The 20207-nt window shown below is 43.2% G+C and overlaps 1 protein-coding gene across 4 annotated transcripts in view; it reads left to right on the plus strand.

The window, feature by feature from the left end:
- LOC124789792 (gamma-aminobutyric acid receptor subunit beta-like) overlaps nucleotides 1–20207 on the plus strand; it is a 328288-nt gene that overhangs the window by 250973 nt on the left and 57108 nt on the right. For all 4 annotated transcript variants that reach the window (XR_007016167.1, XM_047257265.1, XM_047257267.1 and 1 more), the window contains exons 3-5: nucleotides 15369–15436; nucleotides 17791–17936; nucleotides 18058–18215. Coding sequence is in view for 3 of the 4 variants with exons in the window: in XM_047257265.1 (XP_047113221.1) it covers nucleotides 15369–15436; nucleotides 17791–17936; nucleotides 18058–18215 (372 nt within the window). In the remaining variant the exon portion in view is untranslated. The remainder of the gene's footprint in view (nucleotides 1–15368; nucleotides 15437–17790; nucleotides 17937–18057; nucleotides 18216–20207) is intronic.

Here is a 20207-nt window from a genome sequence, read left to right on the forward strand (position 1 = left end):
AGAGAGAGAGAGACAAGAAGGAAAAACGAACGCCAAAGTGGTCGGTCGTCGACAACCGGATGGCGAGGCTGACACTATAGTTAAATTCATTTATCTTGGTGGCTCACGCATGCCCGCCCAGACGCTGGAGATTGCTGCGTTGCCAAGTTGCAAACGACGCACGCGCCAAGAGAAGCAGCGCCATAGTATAGTATAGTTCGCAAATTTACGTTTAGGGGGGAGCGCGCCGTTTATGAAGTAAAGCCACTACGGCCGCATTAACCCTTTCGCTGGTACAGAGACGTGCTCCCCGCATTCCGCGCTGTGCGCGATTTTGTCATCACTGCACTGCTCGCCTGTGCAGACACACAGTGTTCTGACTGCTTTGACACTTATCAATCGATTTCTCAAAAACTATTTGGCCCAAAAATTTGATTTTTACACATCTTCTTGACTGATACCTTCCCCCCATAAATGGCTTAATTTTGTTTCGATGTTCAACGCAGTTATTGTGCAGCATTAAATGTAGTAAACCATTGCACGAAATTTTGAAGAGTTTGCAGAGGTAAAAGTCCATAGTGTATACTTTTCGTATGGTCATTTTAGTTGCCGCAATGTTGAGAATGAAATGTGGACAAGGTACCTAAATTTCATATAAAATTTACTGTATAACAATACCTCATTTAATTTAAGTAACAGATAGGTGTCGTATGTAAATAGGTGTCATACGTAATATTGAGAAATATTCCGTCTTTTGCGACTGTAATAAAAGTTTTATTTATACCAGAGTCATTTCGATTTCTTTCTAAGAAGTTCTGATTAAAACAAAGTTGGCGAAGTACACAAAACTGAATTGTGGACGTAATAAAACATAGAAAAAACTAAAATATGTTGTCAGTGAGGCACAGTGCGCAAACAATTTGTGTTTGTCACAACGGACAGCAAATACTTGCCAAAACATAGATCAGTCGACGAAAACATTGAATATGATGATGTCGCCAAAGCAGCGAAGCAAAGAATTGCGTCCAACAATCTAGTAGCTCGGCAACGTACGAGCCGAAATTCTGCTCTAAATAATACTTTTAATACTGTCGCAAAAGAATATATCTCAATATGAATAGTAAAACAGCGACTGCGGAAGAGAAGATATACAAACAAAACAGATAACATGAATATTGTATGTGTGCCTTTTCATTGTTTTTAATTGCTGTAAAAAGAAATATTGGAAGACAAAATTAGAAAAACCGAAAACTTCTTATGATTATAAAGAAGCGACAAAGCACTAGAAATTTCAAAAAATTACATTCAAACGAATAAAATTCATGAAGTAAGATACTTTGATATTGTTTTTAAACAAAAAAGAAAATATAAAGCGTCGAACGAGGTTTGAACGTAGATCCTCTCACTTAGCATCTAAACACCTTAACCATTACGCAACACATCTCGTCATTCAACAGAGCTCCTGGAGGACTTTAACATGTCACACAAAATACGGAAAAACACTGTTGGTATGACTATGAGTTACTCACGTTTCGTCGAAGTACAATAGGAAATAAACAATTAACGCTGTTCTTTATTGCAAAAAAGTTCGTGAGAATGATACAAACACCTTTCCTTGCTATCGCCTGAATTACGATGCTTATTGCTTGTTTGGTTTAATTAATAGAATATGAAGCAATTGGTATAAAGAATGATTTTTCCAAACTTTCTATAAAAGAAAGTCTGCTATCAAGACATTGCTTTTATTCAATTACTTTATTTATGACTGGACGTTTCTAAAACTGAAGACACTTGACCGTGCTCTGCACTGCAGTCGAACTCTGGCAACGTCGTTCTCTGTTCATTGGCTGACGGCGTTTTGTGACTTCAGATGCGCAGAACTAACCTAAACTCGGCCGCCATCGTAAATGACGCGCACTTTAGTAGATTGAGGGGGAGGGAGAACCTAGGAAAGGAGTGGAGCGTTAGTAGGGCCCCGGTAGGGGGCAGACTATGGAGGGAGTGGAGGAGGATAACAAGGAGGGAAAGAATAACTAGGGAATGTCCAAGTGGTGGGGGGGGGGGGGGCGGCCGGCATGCAGGGGGGAGAATGAAAGGAAGGGGGAACCAGGACGGGAGGGGATGACAGGTGATGAGGGATCAGCGGACAAGGAGGTCAGGCCAACGGGTGGTGGCCAGTCGATGGAGGCGGGTGCCAAGGGAGAGGATGAGAGGATTGTTGGAGTGACGGCAATGGTGGTAAAAGGAAGTGGCGGATGAGCGGACATGGTCGTGAAGGAGGGGGATTCCAGCAAGGAGGTGAAGTTCACGGGTAGGGAAACGGTAGGGGAGGCGGAGGGCAAGCCGGAGAGCACGGTTCTGGACCGTCTATAGACGGTAGAGATAGGCGGGGGTGGCATTGCCCCAGCTGTCTGCCTGCGATTGAGCAGCGTCTTTACACGCAACGAGCGGAAGGATAGCGCGTAGCTTTCGCCGAGCATGTGGCATAGTCCATCCGATTGCAGCGCCCCTGTCACTAGTGCTCGCGCTGCTTGTGGTCGAGGCTGGCGCCTTCTGGTGGCACCTTCCAGAGGTCAGCGTGTCAACAGGCGGCTTATTGTCTGTCAGCAGCAATGTTTCCAGAACACGCGGTCTACTAACAATCGTCAGCTCCTATTGTCTCCAGTGGAGTAGCGCCCGGTGTACCAAAGCAGACTACCCGCTAGTCGTGGGTGTTGTGCCGGAGGCAGAAGTAGCAGGCGTAATGCTAGGTATACTGCACGACCTACAAGGGCTATTTGTTTTTGAGCCTCCGACCGGTCGTGAAATCGAAACTATAATAAACATAAATAATGTCTTATTTGCAAAACCTAGCTACACCTTCCAGCTACTTTACCTAATCACCGCTCCGACTTAGACATTTTCCCTAGCGTGGAACTAACTTTCCAAAACTCTCGTCACAGAAGGCAGCCGCCAGTGCTTTCCACCATTTTCCTACGCTGGTCTGTAGCTCGTTGTCTGCCGCAAAATGCTGTCTCCATTGCCCGCGGTTCATATGAGGGAAGAAATTAGAAACAGAGAGAGCCAAGTCCGAGCTGTATAGTGAGTGATCAAACACTTCCCATTGAAAACGCTGCAGGAGTGTCGTTACGTTGTGTGGGCTGCATGAAATCAAGTGGAACCCTTCCGCAGTCACTTCAAACTTGGCGGGGCTCACTGCGGGCTCAGAACTGAAAAGTATGACGTAACGCGTTCGACGACTGTATTGCAGACACCGTGCAATGCATCTGAGCAAAGCTTTATCGGATTTTCACGTGATTTAAAGTTTGCGACCGACTGGAGGTCAAACAATTATAGCCCTCGTACTGGGATAACCACCTGATACGAATATTGCTCTGTCACTAATATCAGAACTCCTTTATGGTGGTTATCCTTGATGGTGAAGTAGCCTTCTAATGCGTGTTCTGCTTTCATAGTAGCTGAGCTGGCCAAACAATTGCCTTCCATTTCAAAAATCTGCGGAGAGTAGCATCCCTTCAGGATTCAGCTGTAACTGTAGAAGCCCTATTGAGGAATTCGCCAAGAACGTGAGAAACTTCTGAATCTAGTTAAACCACACCACCTTTCCCGCTCAGATTCGAAATTTGGTTATGCTGGCAGCGTGGAGGAGATATTTCCAGTTGCATAAAGCTTGTTAAACTTATACACGATTGGACAAGAAATAATACCGAGAATAGTTTCCATCTGTAAAAACATTATGACTCATTATCAGGCAACAATGGTCAGGGGTCGTACGAGGGTAGCAATGTTTTTTGATCTGCCATCAGGTGACATGACACAGACAAAGGTGCAGTACTATGCGGAATTTCCTCATTGCGTAAACTGTGGAAAGAGATTCTTTCTTAATTTCTGAGAATTTCCTCTGTTCCTCTAGGCAGAACATTTTATAAATAAAGGCTGTTTAATCTTTGTGTGATCCCTTATGCCATATTGCAACGCATTGGTAGCCAGTATTAATAGTTTTAACAGGGTTCAAACAAAAGAGTGCCAGAAGTGATTGTTTTAATTGATAGATAGAGTGCTTGCGTTCTGCAGACGGTAGAAATTTTGTTTTATTTCTTTCTGAAAGCGTTTAGGGGCACGAGATCTGGGAAATATTGGAAATAAACGAGGATTAGCTATTTCCTTTTTTTGCCTCATGAAGGATTTTTAGCCCTTTTATATTCTTTAATGGTGGCATTTTTTCAACTGCTTGCAAGTATTTACATGTTGGAAGAATGCTTTACATACCGATAATGAAGCGCAGTTATTGGAAGAATCAACATTTTTGCACACTGCATCTTACACTAGCGCCGTGGAGGTTTCTGAGTAAGAATCAGAGACTTTGAAGGTGCTTGGAAATATTGGCTCTTCCAGTAACTGCAATAACTTGGGACTTTCTGAATCAGTCGGAAGACGCCAGATGCACTTGAAATGCCACAAGGTAACCAAGGTACCAGCTCAAACGGTCTGTTCAAAACTAAAATCTGTTGGGAATCGTGACGCAGCGGAATTTGCAAGTAAACGGCCAACGAGTAATCTTACTATAATACTCCCTACCTTTTAGAAGAAAAAACACTCTCTGAGTACGAAAGAGGGTAGATGTTGATTGGCCACTTTGAAATATCGGTATATATATAGAGAACCAGTCGCTTTAATTCCCACCACCACCACACACGATGTCCTGATGCCGTAAACCGCAGGAGTGATTATTCTGAAGTCGAACCACAGCATGTCTTTCTCTCTTACGCAGATGTGTGGTGCTGCCGGGCAAGTGAGATGAAAATATGTGCTTTTACGTTATCCGCATATCCTAATCCTAAAGGGAACAACGTCGAAAATTGCTTATAGTGTTCATCACTCTGTCATCGATTTGGGAAACAAATACGTGGAATGCAATAACCAGAGGGCGTCCGCAAGAGGGGAAAGGGGGGGGGGGGGGTTCGCATTTGTCCCCTACACCGCCACCCTCTTGAATCTGGGCTACAGACTTTTCATTCATTACAGTTATTGTTATGCAGTTGTAGAAATGATTGTCTATGTTTACGCTAAACTGCAGTGTTAATGTGAACGACCACAACGAAATACTATGGCTTTATCAATTGCCACGTAACTTGTGTTAGTTTTATTTTTTCGGGAAATCACGCCGGTTTTATTGGCGCAGATCCGTTTTCGCGCTGATTTAAAATCAACGCACATGCAGACCCTTGCAGAACCGTGCTGAAACACAGCCCCCAATACATTTTCCTGTCGATTTCCTCTTCCTGCAATTGGCGGGTACAGTCCTGACGCGTGAGTACTATCCAGTTTCAAACAGCAGATCGTTGGACTGGGCCGCAAAGAAAGCGTTCACGTTATCCAGTCAGTGTAATCGTTTCAATCTCCTTTATGCAAAATCGTCAGTCGTCTAAAAGGTAAAACATGTTCTCTGAATCCTTAATATATCCACTTTTACCTAGCTGATAGTCTATAGTACGTGCGACATTATCGATTTTGCATTAAAGCTTTAATTCTTTTAAGCTATTCAGAAATCTTGCTGTAAACTGTTTATTACAATTTTCTGGATATTTTAGGCAATTCTGGGATGATGTGAACTACCGCAATTAGAAATACTACGGCTTTAGCAATTGCTACGTAACCTGGGTTTGTTTTATTTTTGCGCTGTTTATTGAATATCACCCGTTTTCATTGGCGCAGCTGCTTGTCTGAGCTGATTTAAACTAAACGCAGATGCAGAGCATCTTCAGTTGACTTTCATCGGTTGTGTAGTCATTTATACATACTGATGAGTACCTTGAAAACATAGGGTGCATCTCGTCGTATTCCTCTGATTGACTGCAAAACTGACTCTTCGTTTTTTGGACGACTATAAGTGGACTTCAAACTATAATTTCGATAAAAGAAGCTGTAGTTTATTACATAGTATGACGTTTGAGTACAACAATAGTATACGCGCCCTCCAGCGTGTGTTTATTCTGCAACCTCGGCTCGCACCTAGTCGGCATGGTCCAGTGACGATGTGGTGTGACCTCTCATAGAGGTGACTGATGGGAGTGACAGCGTCGATTAAAATCAACTGCCGATAATCGTTATTGTCTGCTTCCTGATCGCTACCAACTTTAGACAGCAGACGGCACTGTGTTTACCTGGTCCAACATGCCAGTAAATAAGACGATTCCATTAAACAGTTAGGCCATACGAAACATTTCAGCGATTGTTGACTCATTTTCGCTCTCGTAGATAAGTCGCAAAAATGAGGACATACAAATAGAGTTCGGCTGAAATCGGTTGATTTGTTTGTTGTGACAGACTGTTCTGTAGCGTTGACCGAGGGCTAGATTAGGTTGAAACGTGATAATTCAGTTGTGCATTGACTAATCCAAAGAATGTGAATGCCCAGTAACAGTTGTAACAGATTTATCAGTATTCTTCGAGTGAGCGGGGGACATCACGCGATCCAAATGCCGTTGCTGCGTCCTTATTTTAGTCACTCCTCTGTCGCAGATTTAGATGCAATAAACACTGCTGTCTGTTAGTTCACGTTGACAGCGGTCAGAAATCAGTTAGTCGCAGGTTTCTTTTTTTTCCGCACGAAGAACCGCTTATACAGCGTTTTGTACTGCCTTTCCTGCCTAGCGCGCGGTACGGCGAGTAAGCAGTCGCTGCCGTGACGAGCGAACACAGCGCTGTGTAGCAAAAATGTCTCAGATAATTAATTTTTTGAATAACTTTCACTTCGTCTCGACATCTTAACTGTTGCAGATGTAATTGCTACACAAGTGAGTAGCAGAGGAAACAAAATCAGGGCAGTGTATGACGTTACATTGCAGACGACTTCCATCAATTGAACTTTAATTTGTTGACAATTGACGTTACAAATTGTATAAAAAAATCCTTTAACATAGTTTTTATGATAAATTTTCAATGATGCACATTTTATTACCAACGAAACAGCCCCTTGTTTATTCCCAGTAGTCGCCACAAAAATACGAACTGTCTGTTTGATTTAAATTGATCTAAATTAACAAAACGTTATCCTTAAATATGGCACACATGAAAAAAGAAAAAATTATACATTCAGGTATTTCACAGTAATTACTAGTTTTATTTAGACAGAACTGGAATGCAGTAAGTAATGATCATGGCCATTGTTCTGCATAGTGTGCTATGTACTAGACACACCCAATCAAACGCATTAAATATGTGAGGCAAATTGACAATGCAGAAATGACTGAAGTTCAACAATAGTGTTCCGCTGAAAAACCTGAAATGGCAAAGAACTATTGGAAATCGTATTATCCGTCAGTTTTCTCAAAATGCTTTACACTACCGAAAAATATTTCTTTAGCAAGGGGCTGAATCACACTATTATGAATAATATGAACAGTGTTTTCGTCGGCCTCTGAAAGACTGAAGTGTCGTTATGTCCAAACCAAGAGTGCGAAAAAAGAAATTGTTTTCTGCTAATGGTAACAAGACATTTCGGATTTAACGTTGAAAATGATTCTCTCCAATTTCTCCAGATTTTGCTTCTTTCATTACAAGATTTTTGCAGCAAACGGTCTTTTTTTTGAACTTTTGGTCCTAATTTGCCTTGATGTTTCTAAAGAGAGATATAAAGCTACGGAAACAGTACACTGCTACATATCACTGGCATTGTTGTATACAATTGTTTCCAGGGCATGCCATGTTGGCTTCGCGCGCAAACTGCTGGCTAAACGGCGTGACGTCATTCGGAATACGAAAAGCGGGAGGCGAGAACGCTGGACATACATTGTTAATGCACGCAGATTCTCAAATTGTAGCTTTTAAATTAATAGAATACTGCTGCTTATTAGCTGTTCTTCTAGCTGGTCGGTTTGTAGTACTATGAGCAAAATTAGACATTATTGTGCTATTGCTGACTGAAAAAATGTTTCATATAAAACTGCGGATGTCGCTTACCATACATTTCCTGAACATAAGAGAACTATAGCGCAGGTGGATGTCACGTTGTAAAAGAACTGATCCTTTTGATGTGAATAATGCAAGGATTTATTGCGATCATTTCCTTTCAGAGGATTATGAATGTAACTTTTTGCGGTTTCCTTCAAAGAGATAATTAAAGCGTGACTTTTTGTATCATAAAAATTTCAAATTGGCATGGAGATGTATCCAAGGTTGTCGCAAGTACCAGCAAGGACAACGTTCATATAACTGCCAGATGTTCATTCTCTTCAGAAACGCGTTTCTATGCACTGTCGTCTTCAGAATTAATCGCGCATTGTTTTTTATAGAGATCGTCGATGTTAAATGAGAAGAGTGTGCTGTCTGCTTTAGAAGCTATATCTACGAAGAAAATTAAATTATATCAATCGACCAGCACATATGTAGTACTTGACACAGACATTACTGCTAAACACGAAATAGCCAGATTAAAAATTAAGACACAACTGCTGATGAGAGGAAACTACGCATTGAAAAGAAGTAACAGGGTCCTGCAAGCCAAGTATTCGAAATACGAGTATGTTGTGGAAGAACACCGGAGCGCATGCGTATTAAAATACAGAGATATGTAAACAGGGAGAATACGGCGCTGCGGTAGGCAACGCCTATACAAGACAAGTGTCTGGCACAGCTGTAGGATCGATTGCTGCTGCTACAATGGCAGGTTATCAAGATTTAAGTGAGTTTGAATGTGGTGTTAATAGTCGGCATACGAGCGATGGGACACAGCATCTCCGCGATAAATATCAGGTGGGGATTTTCCCACACGATTATTTCACGAGTGTACTGCGAATATCAGGAATCCAGTAAAAAATCAAATGTCCGACATCGCTCGGTCGGAAAAAGATGCTGCAGAAACGGGACCAACGACAACTGAAGAGAATCGTTCAACCTGACAGAAGTGCAGCCCTTCCGCAAATTGCTGCAGATATCGATGATAGGCCATCAACAAGTGTCAGCATGCAAACTATTCAACGAAGCATCATCAATATGGGCTTTCGGAGCCGAAATTCCTCTCGCGTGTCCTTGATGACTGCACGACACAAAGCTCTAGGCCTCGCCTGGGCCCGTCAACACCGACATTGGACTGTTGATGACTGGAAACATGTTCCCTGGTGGGACGAGTCTCGTTTCAAATAGTATCGAGCGGATGGACGTGTACGGGTATGGAGACAATGTCATGAATCCATGGACCCTGCATGTCAGCAGGGGACTGTTCAAGCTAGTGGAGACCCCGTAATGGTGTGGGGCGTGAGTAGTTGGAGTGACATGGGACCCCCTGATACGTCTAGATATAACTATGACAGGTGATACGTATGTAAGCATCTTGTCTGATTCCCAGCATCCGTTCATGTCCATTGTGCATTTGGACGGACTTGGACAATTCCAGCAGGATAATGCGACACCCCACACGTCCGGAATTGCTGCAGAGAGACTCCAGGAATACTCTACCGAGTTTAAACACCGGCTGGCCACCAAACTCTCCAGATATAAGCACTATCGAGCATATCTGGGATGCCTTGCAACGTGCTGTTCAAAAGAGATCTCCACCACCTCGTACTATTGTGGATTTATGGACACCCCTGTAGGATTCATGGTATCAGTTCCCTCCAGCACTACTTCAGACATTTGTCGAGTCCATGTCACGTCGTGTTGCGCACTCGTCTGCGTGCTCGCGGGGACCCTACATGATATTAGGCAGGTGTACCAGTTTCTTTGGCTCTCCGTGTAAGTAGATATGCTTCTTCTACACCCACACGACTACTCTACCGTTCACAATTAAGTGCCCAGTAGAGAGCTCATCGAACCACCTCCAAGCTATTTCTCTACCATTCCCATCACAAACAGCGCAAGAGAATAACGAAAACTTACAGCGAGCTCTGTTTTCTCTTATTTTATTACGATGATCATTTCTCCCTAGCTAAGATGGACGCCGAAAACAAATATTTTCGCTTTCGGAAGAGAAAGATGGTGACTGAAGTTTCATGAGAAGTTTCTACCGCAACGAGAAACGTGTTTGCTTTAATAATTGCCGTCCTAATTCGCATGTCATATTCATGGCACTCTTTCTGCTATTTCGCGATAATACAAAACGAGCTGCCCGTCTTTGAACGTTTCCGATGTCCGCTGTCAATCCCATCTGATGTGGATCCCACACCACACAGCAATACTCCAAAAGAGGATGTACAAGCGTAGTGTAGGCAGTCTCTCAGTAGAACTGTTGCATTTGCTACTTGTTCTGCCAATATATCGTAGTGTATGGTCTGTTTTACCAACGATATTATTTATGTGATCGTTGCAATTGAAGATATTCGTAACTGTGATCTCTAAGTATTCAGCTGAATTTACAGCCTTCAGATTTGTGTGATTTATTGCGTAACCGAAATTTAGCGAATTCCTTTTAGTACTCATGTGGATGACTTCACATTTTCATTATTTAGAGTCAGTTGCCAGTTTTCTTCTGCAATAAAACAACGAATTGGACAGTTTTGTCTTACTTTGACAGTTTCTTGGATTCAGTCTCAGAGAAACTTCCTCTGGATTCAGATTACATCAGCGCTAATGACTGCATCTCCGTAATCTCCAGATGTGGGTTCACTTCTTCAGTTAACTGGTTCAATAAAGTAAATGAGTTTGAAGTGACATTTTGCAATTTTCATGGGCGACATGTTGCTACGTGTGACAGAGTGCTGCAAAGGATAATTTCTAAAATAACGTCAACGTTTCCCGAAATGCGTCACAAAGTGGTTTCTCTCTACGTTAGAACAAGAACCTTCATTAAAACAAAGCATCTGAGCAAACAACATCAAACAGGAAACAAAAATACTTGCTGTGAAGAAAAATCTTCAGTATGATGCTTCGTGATCTTTCTGAGCTACAGCGAGTATTTGTGAACACAGTAAATGTTATAACAATACAGGGGTTCACAACGTACGTGCTCGCGGAGCAAGCTGTGAGCAGCAAGGCGCGAGCACGGAGCAAAGCGAGCACGCTACCCCCACTACCGGACCAGAGCAGAGAGTGGGGAGAGTCACGTGGGGCACACAACAGCTGCCGCCAGTCAATGTAAACCCCGCGGCCACCTGCAGGGATATCACCCACGAGTTACTACTGCGACAAATGAAACAAATAAAGGAGATTGTACAAGTGCCACATAATTTTATTAGCTTAGTGTATGCCTCTACATTCGTATTAATTTGTGAACTGTTACACAATAAAAGGTGTCACTGAAGTGTGGGATTCTCGGTTATCTTGTACTTTTTGCCCTTTACAATTACGTCTATGTTCGGAGTAATTGTTCTTGTGCATTGTAAGTGCAGCGTGCAGCTTAAATTTCGATCAGACAATGCGTTTCTCCAGGCGCGTCTTGTTACATTTCATTGCAGAGAACAGTTGTTCACAAACATACGTGGAACCGAACATTGATATTATTGTAGCCGCCAGTTTGTGCAAACGAGGAAATCTATCCTGAGGGAAGTGTCTGTAGAATTCCAAAATGTTGTTCTTGTTCTGAAATTTGTCTCTGTATTCTCTGTCACACTGCAGGTCAATAATTTCTAGTTGCAGCTCAGGACGAATCTCTTCAATATTCGGCTGAATATGGAGAGGAGAACAGATCAAAATCACTGTCTAGTGCTGTTAGATCTTGAAAGCGTTGATCAAATTCCTCCTTAAGGGCAACTAAACTATGTGAATAACGTTCACAGTCCTTGTGAACATCTTGCATGGATGATAATTTAGGAAAATGAGCTACATTTCCTGTTTCCAGCATACTCACCCCAAAGTGTCAATTTCATTTTAAAAGCTCGTATTCGATCTATGAAATGAGTAATTAGCAGATCTTTAGCTTGTAGTGAAATGTTCAAAGCATTCAGATGGCTAGTTAAATCTCCTAAGAACGCGAAGATCACATTTCCATGAAGGCTCTTTCAATTCAGGAACACACGTTATTTATTTCCATGAACATATTTATCTCATCTAATAGGCAAAAAAAATCGATTTAATAATTCGCCAAGACTAAGCCAGCGGACCTCGCTGTAATAAGGCAGGCTACCATACTGGCTTTCTACATCCTCAAGAAAGCTTTTAAATTGTCTGTGTTCTAGCCTATGCTTCCTTATATAATTGGTTGTACGAACAACAACACTCATCACATTTTCTAGAGTGATACTCTTTGCACATAAGTTTTCCTGGTGGATCACACAGTGAACACCCCTTATTTCATTCGGCACGGTCGGTTTTTCCATTTTCTCCTTCAACAACGCAACGAAACCTGATTTTTTTTCCCTGTCATCGCTGGTGCACCGTCTGTAGACACTGAAACTAAAGAATTCCACGACAATCCTATATTTTCAACACTTTCTTCAACACTACTTAAAATATTGCCTCGGGTTGTAGTGTGCTTCATGGCTACTACATCGAGGAGCTCCTCCCTCACCTGAAGATCTCTATTAACATCTCTAATAAATATGGCAAGCTGCGCTGTTCCAGTGATATCAACACTTTCGTCCAGAGCTAGAGAATACGCCATAAAATCTTTACAGATATTTGCAAGCTGGCTCTGGACGTCGTCTGCCATGTCCTGTATGCGACGCATAATGGTCATGTTAGAAAATAGCACAATTCGAAACTGTTCAACTTGAGATGGACACAAATGTTCTGCTGCAACTACCAAACATTCTTTTATTAAATCGCCACCAGTGAAGGGGCGCAGGGATTTTGCTAAAAGCAAAGCAATTTTGTAACTCACTCTGAGAGCTGCCTCAGTTGATTTTTCTTCATCGTCCAGATCTTCTTCGGATGCTTCCTTTTAAGTTTAATAACTTCCTGTGCACGATCTGGTCCATCACATTTTCCACTTCCGTAGTCTTTCGCGAGGTACGACATATAATGTCGCTGCAAATTAAATTTCCTAAAAGAATTCAGCGTTTTGTGACATACTAAACATTTTGCAACACCATCTTTTTCTTTAAACAGATACATTTCCTCCCAATGGGGGTTGAACTGCGAAAGCATTGTTGGGGTTACATAACGGCGACTTGACATGATTCTTAACCAGCGAAGTGACTGTTAGAGCTGATCTTAGTACTTTAAACGTTACACAGTCGGCGCGAATTCAATAGGCACGCCGCGGCCCTATTCAAACGTGCGCGCGCATTTCCCCTCCCTCACTACCCCGCGACTTTGCACCTGCTCGCGAGCACGTGCCTGAACAGACGCGAGTACTCGCGCTCAAAACCGGCCAGTTGTTAAGCCCTGACTTAGTAAGTCTTTGAAGGTGGCTATTACACACTTCAAAAAAATATTTGCCTCCCCCTTGTTCCCAGAACTGCCGAACATAGACATTGACTATGGGTATTGCATCACTCAGTCCCTTTGACTGTTCATAGATGTCACTAGACCCGCCCATAGATGTAAACAACCATGCATGAGCAGCGCCTATTAGACGGAGGGGGTCCAACGGCCGATCAGTTCCAGTCGTTCTACCAGGAAGGAGGTACACGGCTCGTGTTGTCTGTAGTTCAACCATGCCTAGACGGTCGATACCGCGGATCGATCGCGTCCGCATTGTTACTTTGTGCCAGAAAGGGCTCTCAACAAGGTAAGTGTCCAGGCGTCTCGGAGTGAACCAAAGCGATGTTGTTCGTACGTCGCTGGTGGTCACGGAAGGCGCCGTACCGGCGATAGTGCAACTATATTGGCAGCATATTGGCGAGGCATTCGTCTTCATGGACTACAATTCGCGCCCCCAAAGTGCACATCTTGTGAATGACTTCCTTCAGGATAGCGACATCGCTCGACTAGAGTGGCCAGCATGTTCTCCAGACATGAACCCCATCAAACATGCCTGGGATAGATTGTAAAGAGCTGTTTATGGACGACGTGACCCACCAACTACTCTAAGGGATCTACGCCAATCGCCGTTGCGGAGTGGGACAATCTGGACCAACAGTGCCTTGCCGAACTTGGGGATAGTATGCCAAGACGAATACAGACATGCATCAATGCAAGACGACGTGCTACTGTGTATTATTGTGAAAGTCTGGCACCCGCGCAAAGACAGATGCTATTAAAAAGCATAAGCCAAGAAATCAAAAAGAAAATTAATTCAGTTTTATCTCCATTGTTAACACCTAGCAGTACCGGAAAAGGCAACAGCTAATTATTGTGGATATTAAATGAATTGCATACATACGCGAATAGTAACTTTGAACAATTATGTATCAGAAATTATCAGCGAAAGTTGAAATTCGCTTTACAAATTATTACAGTGGCGTAGCGTGAGGGGAGACTTTGAGACTTAGTTTCTCCTGTATTCGTGCTTAAAACAGATGCAATAGTAATTCATAACAAAAATATAAACAACTTTCTACTGAGAGCACTAAATGTGCGAAGACACCAGCTTTGTAGCCCGCGCCGCCGCACCCTGAGTATTGGTGCATCTGCCTGCTTGGAGACTCGACTGCTCTCAGTCTGCCTCCCTTCTCCTTACCTGGCTGTGCGCGCCTGCGCCCCCTCCACGTCCCCTCTTCCACGAAGGCCGGTGCGCTGCACTTGCTAGCAGGTATCGAGACTAGTCTCTGCCGCTTCTATGCTGGCTTTTAACGCGGAAGTGAAGTCGCGCGGTTTGTGTTCATAATCATTATTGTGTGATTTTAGTGCATATTTTCGTTGTGTCGCCAACATGAGTGAGCCAGCAACTGAACACCTTACATAATTTTTATTAAAAACTCCTTTTTCTACATTAACGTACGAAAAAAAGTGAGAATTGAAGACAAACAACCTACTCCTATCCTCAGTGTAGTTTTAAGTGAAGCCAAACAAAAACGCACTTTTCAGACAGCCTGGTACGAAAAGTATGCTTGGCTGACTGCGAATGCAGTCAATAACATATTATATTGTTATATATATCTTCTGTTTCTGTTTCTTACAAAAGAAACACTAGTGTAGAGTTCTGCATCAAACCATTCTTCAGACTGAAGACTATAACAACAACTTCTCTACTGCTGAATGAATTTTAATTATAAGTTCTATCCATCTGTAATGTAATTTTACATCTCAAACTCTCTTATTTATTTATAATGCTACATCTATTTAGACTTTGACCTCAAAATTATTCTTCCAGGAACTGCATATTACACACCACCCAGCCCAAGAATAAACACTGAATGCTGTTAACAAGTCTACAATTAGTAGTTGTAACAGCTGCTCTACCGTCTACAGAGCTGTGCAGTCATTGACCTAATAATCTCTGCCAATGTAAATCATATATTTAAAAAAAGTTGGATCAGTGTGTAGGATGCTATTTAGATACCTCCCAAATGAAGAAAAATATCCAAATTTATTGGTAAATGTTATACGGCTTCTTTTTCTCTTTTCTCCAGGTGACCCTCTGTATGTTGGTATGGATCTCACAATAGCAAGCTTTGATTCCATTTCTGAGGTGAACATGGTAAGTAATAGTAGAGAATTTCTCAAAAGAAGATAAATTATACAGTTTCCAAGCAGTCAGCATGTACATGCACTGAACAATGCTATCAATGGGATTCCATAAATTAAGTATTATGAGGAGGATAGATTGCTGCTCATCATGTACAGGAGACACTGAGTTGCAGACAGGCACCACAAAAAGATGGCTATACATTTCAGTTTTCGGCCAAGAGCCCATCTCATAAACACACACACACACAACCACTGTCTTTGGCCATGGGGGCCAAACTACATAAATCAATTGTGCCTGATGTGAGAAACAATCTGTGGCTGGTGAGGGTAAGGAGGAGGCTGGGGTGAGGAGAGGGGGGGGGGGGTTGGTAGAGTGGGATGGAGGGAGGTACAGTGCTGCTTGGGGGAGCCTGCAGTGACATGGAGGGGCAGGGTAAGGCTGCTCGGGGTTTAGTTGTGAGCTTTGAGGAGGGGATGGGTGGAGTCAGGAGGGGAAGGGGAAAGGAAAAGGAGAGAAGTAGAGAGGGGAAAAAGGTTAGTTGCTGCACTGGTGTAACAGAAGGCTTTGTTGTGCTGCAGTGGGTGCAGGGAAGGAGATAGGTGGTTGAAGGACAGGAACTAACAAAGTTGATGCCAGGGGTGTTATGGGAACATAGGATATATTGCAGGGAGAGTTTCCAACTGCACAATTCATAAAAGCTGGTGTTGGTAGGAAGGATTGAGATGTGCAGATTGTGATACAGTCACTGAAATTAAGTGTGTTGTGTTGGCCATCATGTACAGCAACTGGGTGGTCCAGCTGTCTCTTGGCCACAGTTTGTCATTGGCTATTCATTCAGACAGATTGCTTGTTGGTTGGTTGGTTGGTTGGTTGTCATGCCACATAAAAAGCAGGACAGTGGTTTCAAATTAATTAGTAGATCACATATTTACAGATATCCCCGCCTTTGATGGGATAGGAGATGCTCGTGACTGGACTGGAGTAGGTGGTGCTGGGAGGGCATATGGGACAGGTCTTGCATCTAGACTAGGTCTATTGCAGGGGTATGAGCCATGATACAAGTGGTTGGAAGCAGGGGTGGAGTAGGGATGATGGGTGGCAGAATACCAATGGGAGGGGGGGGGGGGGGAGGGAGGCAGTGGGTAGGATACTACTCATTTCAGAGAGAAAGGTGAAACCCTAGTGGAGAATGTGATTCTGTTACTCCAGTACTAGGTGGATCTGAATCACAAGGGGAGTGCTCCTTTTATGGCCAAACAGTGGGAATGTGGGAGGTAGTAGGCGACTAGAGAGACAAAGAATGGGAGATCTGTTTCCGTACAAGGTCAGGAGGGTAATTTTGTTCTCTGGATCTTGTATATACCATATCCTGCCGTCTGCTCCCATCCAGTCACAAGCATCACCCATCCAATCGAAGGCCAGGCTACCTGTGAAAGCAGTATGTGATCTTAAGCTGCAACCACTGTGCTGCTTTCTACGTGGGCATGACAACCAACAAGCTGTCGGTCCACATGAATGGCAACCAACAAACTGTGGCCATGACATGAGATAGCTGCACCATCCAGCTTCTGAGTATGCTGCCCAACATAAAGTGCTTCACTTCAATGACTGCTTCACAGCCTGTGCCATCTGTATTCTCACTATCAACATCAGCTTTTCTAAACTGCACAAATGGGAATTCTCCTGGTAACATATCCTATGTTCCTGTAATCCCCTGGCCTCAGTCTTCACTAGTCCCTGTCCTCCTTCCACTTATCCCTTCCCTGCTCCCATTCCAGCACTACATAGCCTTCATTCCACCAATGCATCTAGTAGTCCCCCTCCCTACTTCTCTCCTTTTCCACTCCCTTACCCCTACAAACCTCCCAATTGCACCTATCAGTCATACCCTGTCCCCACCACATGCTCCCACAAGCAGCACCACACCTCCCCCCCCCCCCCCCCGCCCACTGCTCTCCATCTCCCTCCCTGCCCAAGCCTCCCCATTATTCCTACCACCCACTGATTGCTTCTCTCCTCAAACACCATTGCTGCACACAGTCTGGCCTCAGTGGCCAGAGAGAGTGGTCATGTGTGTGAGTTGCGCCTATGTGTGTGTGTATGCGTTTTCTACTTTAGAAGAAGAGCTTTTATCCAAAAGCTCAAATGTATAGCCATCTTTTTGGTCTGCCTGTCAACACCTCCCCCATATGGTGAATAGCAATCTATCATCTTCATATTATGGTCATTATTCCATCTTAGTTTTACTATTGATGGATTTCATAAATTAATTTTTGTAGCCCATGATATAGTTTTATTTATTCATTTGCCAATCATATACATGGAAAAGTTGAAATAGCAAATGATAAAGATTTTACTTGCAGGACTATACCATTACCATGTACCTCAATCAATACTGGAAAGATGAACGACTTGCCTTCAGTAATGAAGAAGAGATATTAACATTATCAGGTGATTTTGCTGAGAAGATATGGGTACCTGACACATTTTTTGCAAATGACAAGAACAGGTAAATAGTTAAATCCTTTTCTATGTGTCTGAAACAACGTGTATATGTAAGCTTTTCCACATTGTGAGGCTTATTATGTAAATCCTTCCCCTACTGCAATTACTAAATCTGTCTGTTTCAGCTTCCTTCATGATGTGACAGAAAGAAATAAATTGGTACGGCTTAATGGAGATGGGAGTATTACATATGGCATGAGATTTACGACGACATTGGCCTGTATGATGGATCTACATTATTATCCCCTTGATTCACAAAACTGCACAGTAGAAATTGAGAGCTGTGAGTAATAATGCATACTTAACACCATGAAAGTTTACTCATTTTGATCCTACAAACGATAGGCATCACCTTATATCGAATAACTGTATACACTGCCAGAATCTTACTCTATTCTATTTGTGCCAGAAAGGGATCTGAATGAATATCTTACACAATTAGGAGGAGAGTCACGACTCTAAAAACATATGTTGTTTCTGCAGTCATACCACTCATCTGCATCCCACCTACTACTGCATGATTAAAATTTACATGAGAACAATAACAGTCATGGAACAACAGTTGTTTGTCAACAGCAAGACTGCAGCTTTATTTCAGATGAGAATTATTAACAGTCATGCTACAGGTAGCAATCTCTAATCATCAAATGTACATAAAAGGTAATTTATGTAGCTTCTAATTAATATATGTTTTTGTAACAATATTACGAATAGGATACCATACAGCTGAGAGGCTGAGTCACAGATAGGCACTACAAAAAGACTGCCAGCAAGTGAGCTTTGGTCAGCAAGGCCTTTGCCAAAAATAGACAAGACACACACACACACACACACACAAGTGTAACACATACATACATGACCACAGTCTCTGGCAGCTGAGGCCAGACAGCGAGCAGCAGCGGACGATGGGAGAGGCAACTGGGTGGTGGGGGTAAGGACGAGGCTGGGTCAGGGAGTGGGAGGGATAGCAGGGTACAGATGGGGGACAGTAAAGTGCTGGTTGTGAGGATGAACAGGGATGAGGTGGAGAGAGGGTGGGTAGCTAGGTGCTGTCAGGAGGTTAGACAGAGGGTGGGGGAGGGAGGGTAGCAGAAAAGAAAAGAAGGAAAATGACTGGGTGCATTGGTGGAATAGAGGACTGTGTAGTGCTGTAATGGGAACAGGGAAGGGCTAGATGGGTAAGGATAATGACTAACAAAGGTTGAGGCCAGGAGGGTTATGGGAATGTAGGATACATTGTAGGGAGGGTTCCCACTTGCACAATTCAGAAAAGCAGGTGTTGGCGGGAAGGTTATACATGGCACAGGCTGTGAAGCAGTCATTGAAATGGAGAACATCATGTTGGGCAGCTTGCTCAGCGACAGGTTGGTCCAGCTGTTTCTTTGTCACAGTTTGTCGGTGGCCATTCATGCGGACAGACAGCTTGTTAGTTGTCATGCTCACATAGAATTCAGCACAGTGGTTGCAGCTTAGCTTGTAGATTACATGACTGTTTTCACGGGTAGCCCTGCCTTTGATGGGATAGGTGATTTTTGTGACCAGAATGAAGTAGGTGGTGATGAGAGGACTTGTGACACAAGTATTGCATCTAGGTGTAGATGATATGAGACATGAAGCAATGGGATGAGAGCAGGGGTTGTGTACAGATGGATGAGGATATTGTGTACGTTTGGTGGGCTGTGGAATACCACTGTGGGAGGGGTGGGAAATATAGTGGGTAGGATACTTCTCATTTCAGGGCACAACAAGGGGTAGTCGAAACTGTGACAGAGAATGTAATTCAGTTGCTCCAGTCCTGGTTGGTACTGAGGAATGCTCCTCTGTGGCCAAACAGTGGGACTTTAGGTGGTGGGTGACTGGAAAGATAAGGTATGAGATACTGTTTTTGTACAGGGTTGGAAAGGTAATTATGGTCTGTGAAGACCTCAGTGACACCCCAAAGTGGAGGTAATGCTGGTGTTTGATAGGTTTCATATGGACAGAGGAACTAATATAACCGTCTTTGAGGTGAAGGTCAACATCGAGGAAGGTGGGTTGTGGGATTGAGTTGGACCAGGTGAAGCAAATGGGGGAGAAGGTGTTGAGGTTCTGGAGGAATGTGGATCATGAAGATGTCATCAGTGTATTTGAACCAGGGGAGGAGTTTGGGATTCTGTGTGTTTAGGAAGGATTGCTCTAGATGGCTCATGAACAGGTTGGTGTAAGATGGTGCCATGCCAGTGCCCATAGCCATATCCCAGAATTGTTTGTAGGTAATGCCTTCAAAAGAGAAGTA

Source organism: Schistocerca piceifrons, chromosome 3, assembly GCF_021461385.2.
Source record: "Schistocerca piceifrons isolate TAMUIC-IGC-003096 chromosome 3, iqSchPice1.1, whole genome shotgun sequence".
NCBI lineage: Eukaryota > Metazoa > Arthropoda > Insecta > Orthoptera > Acrididae > Schistocerca > Schistocerca piceifrons.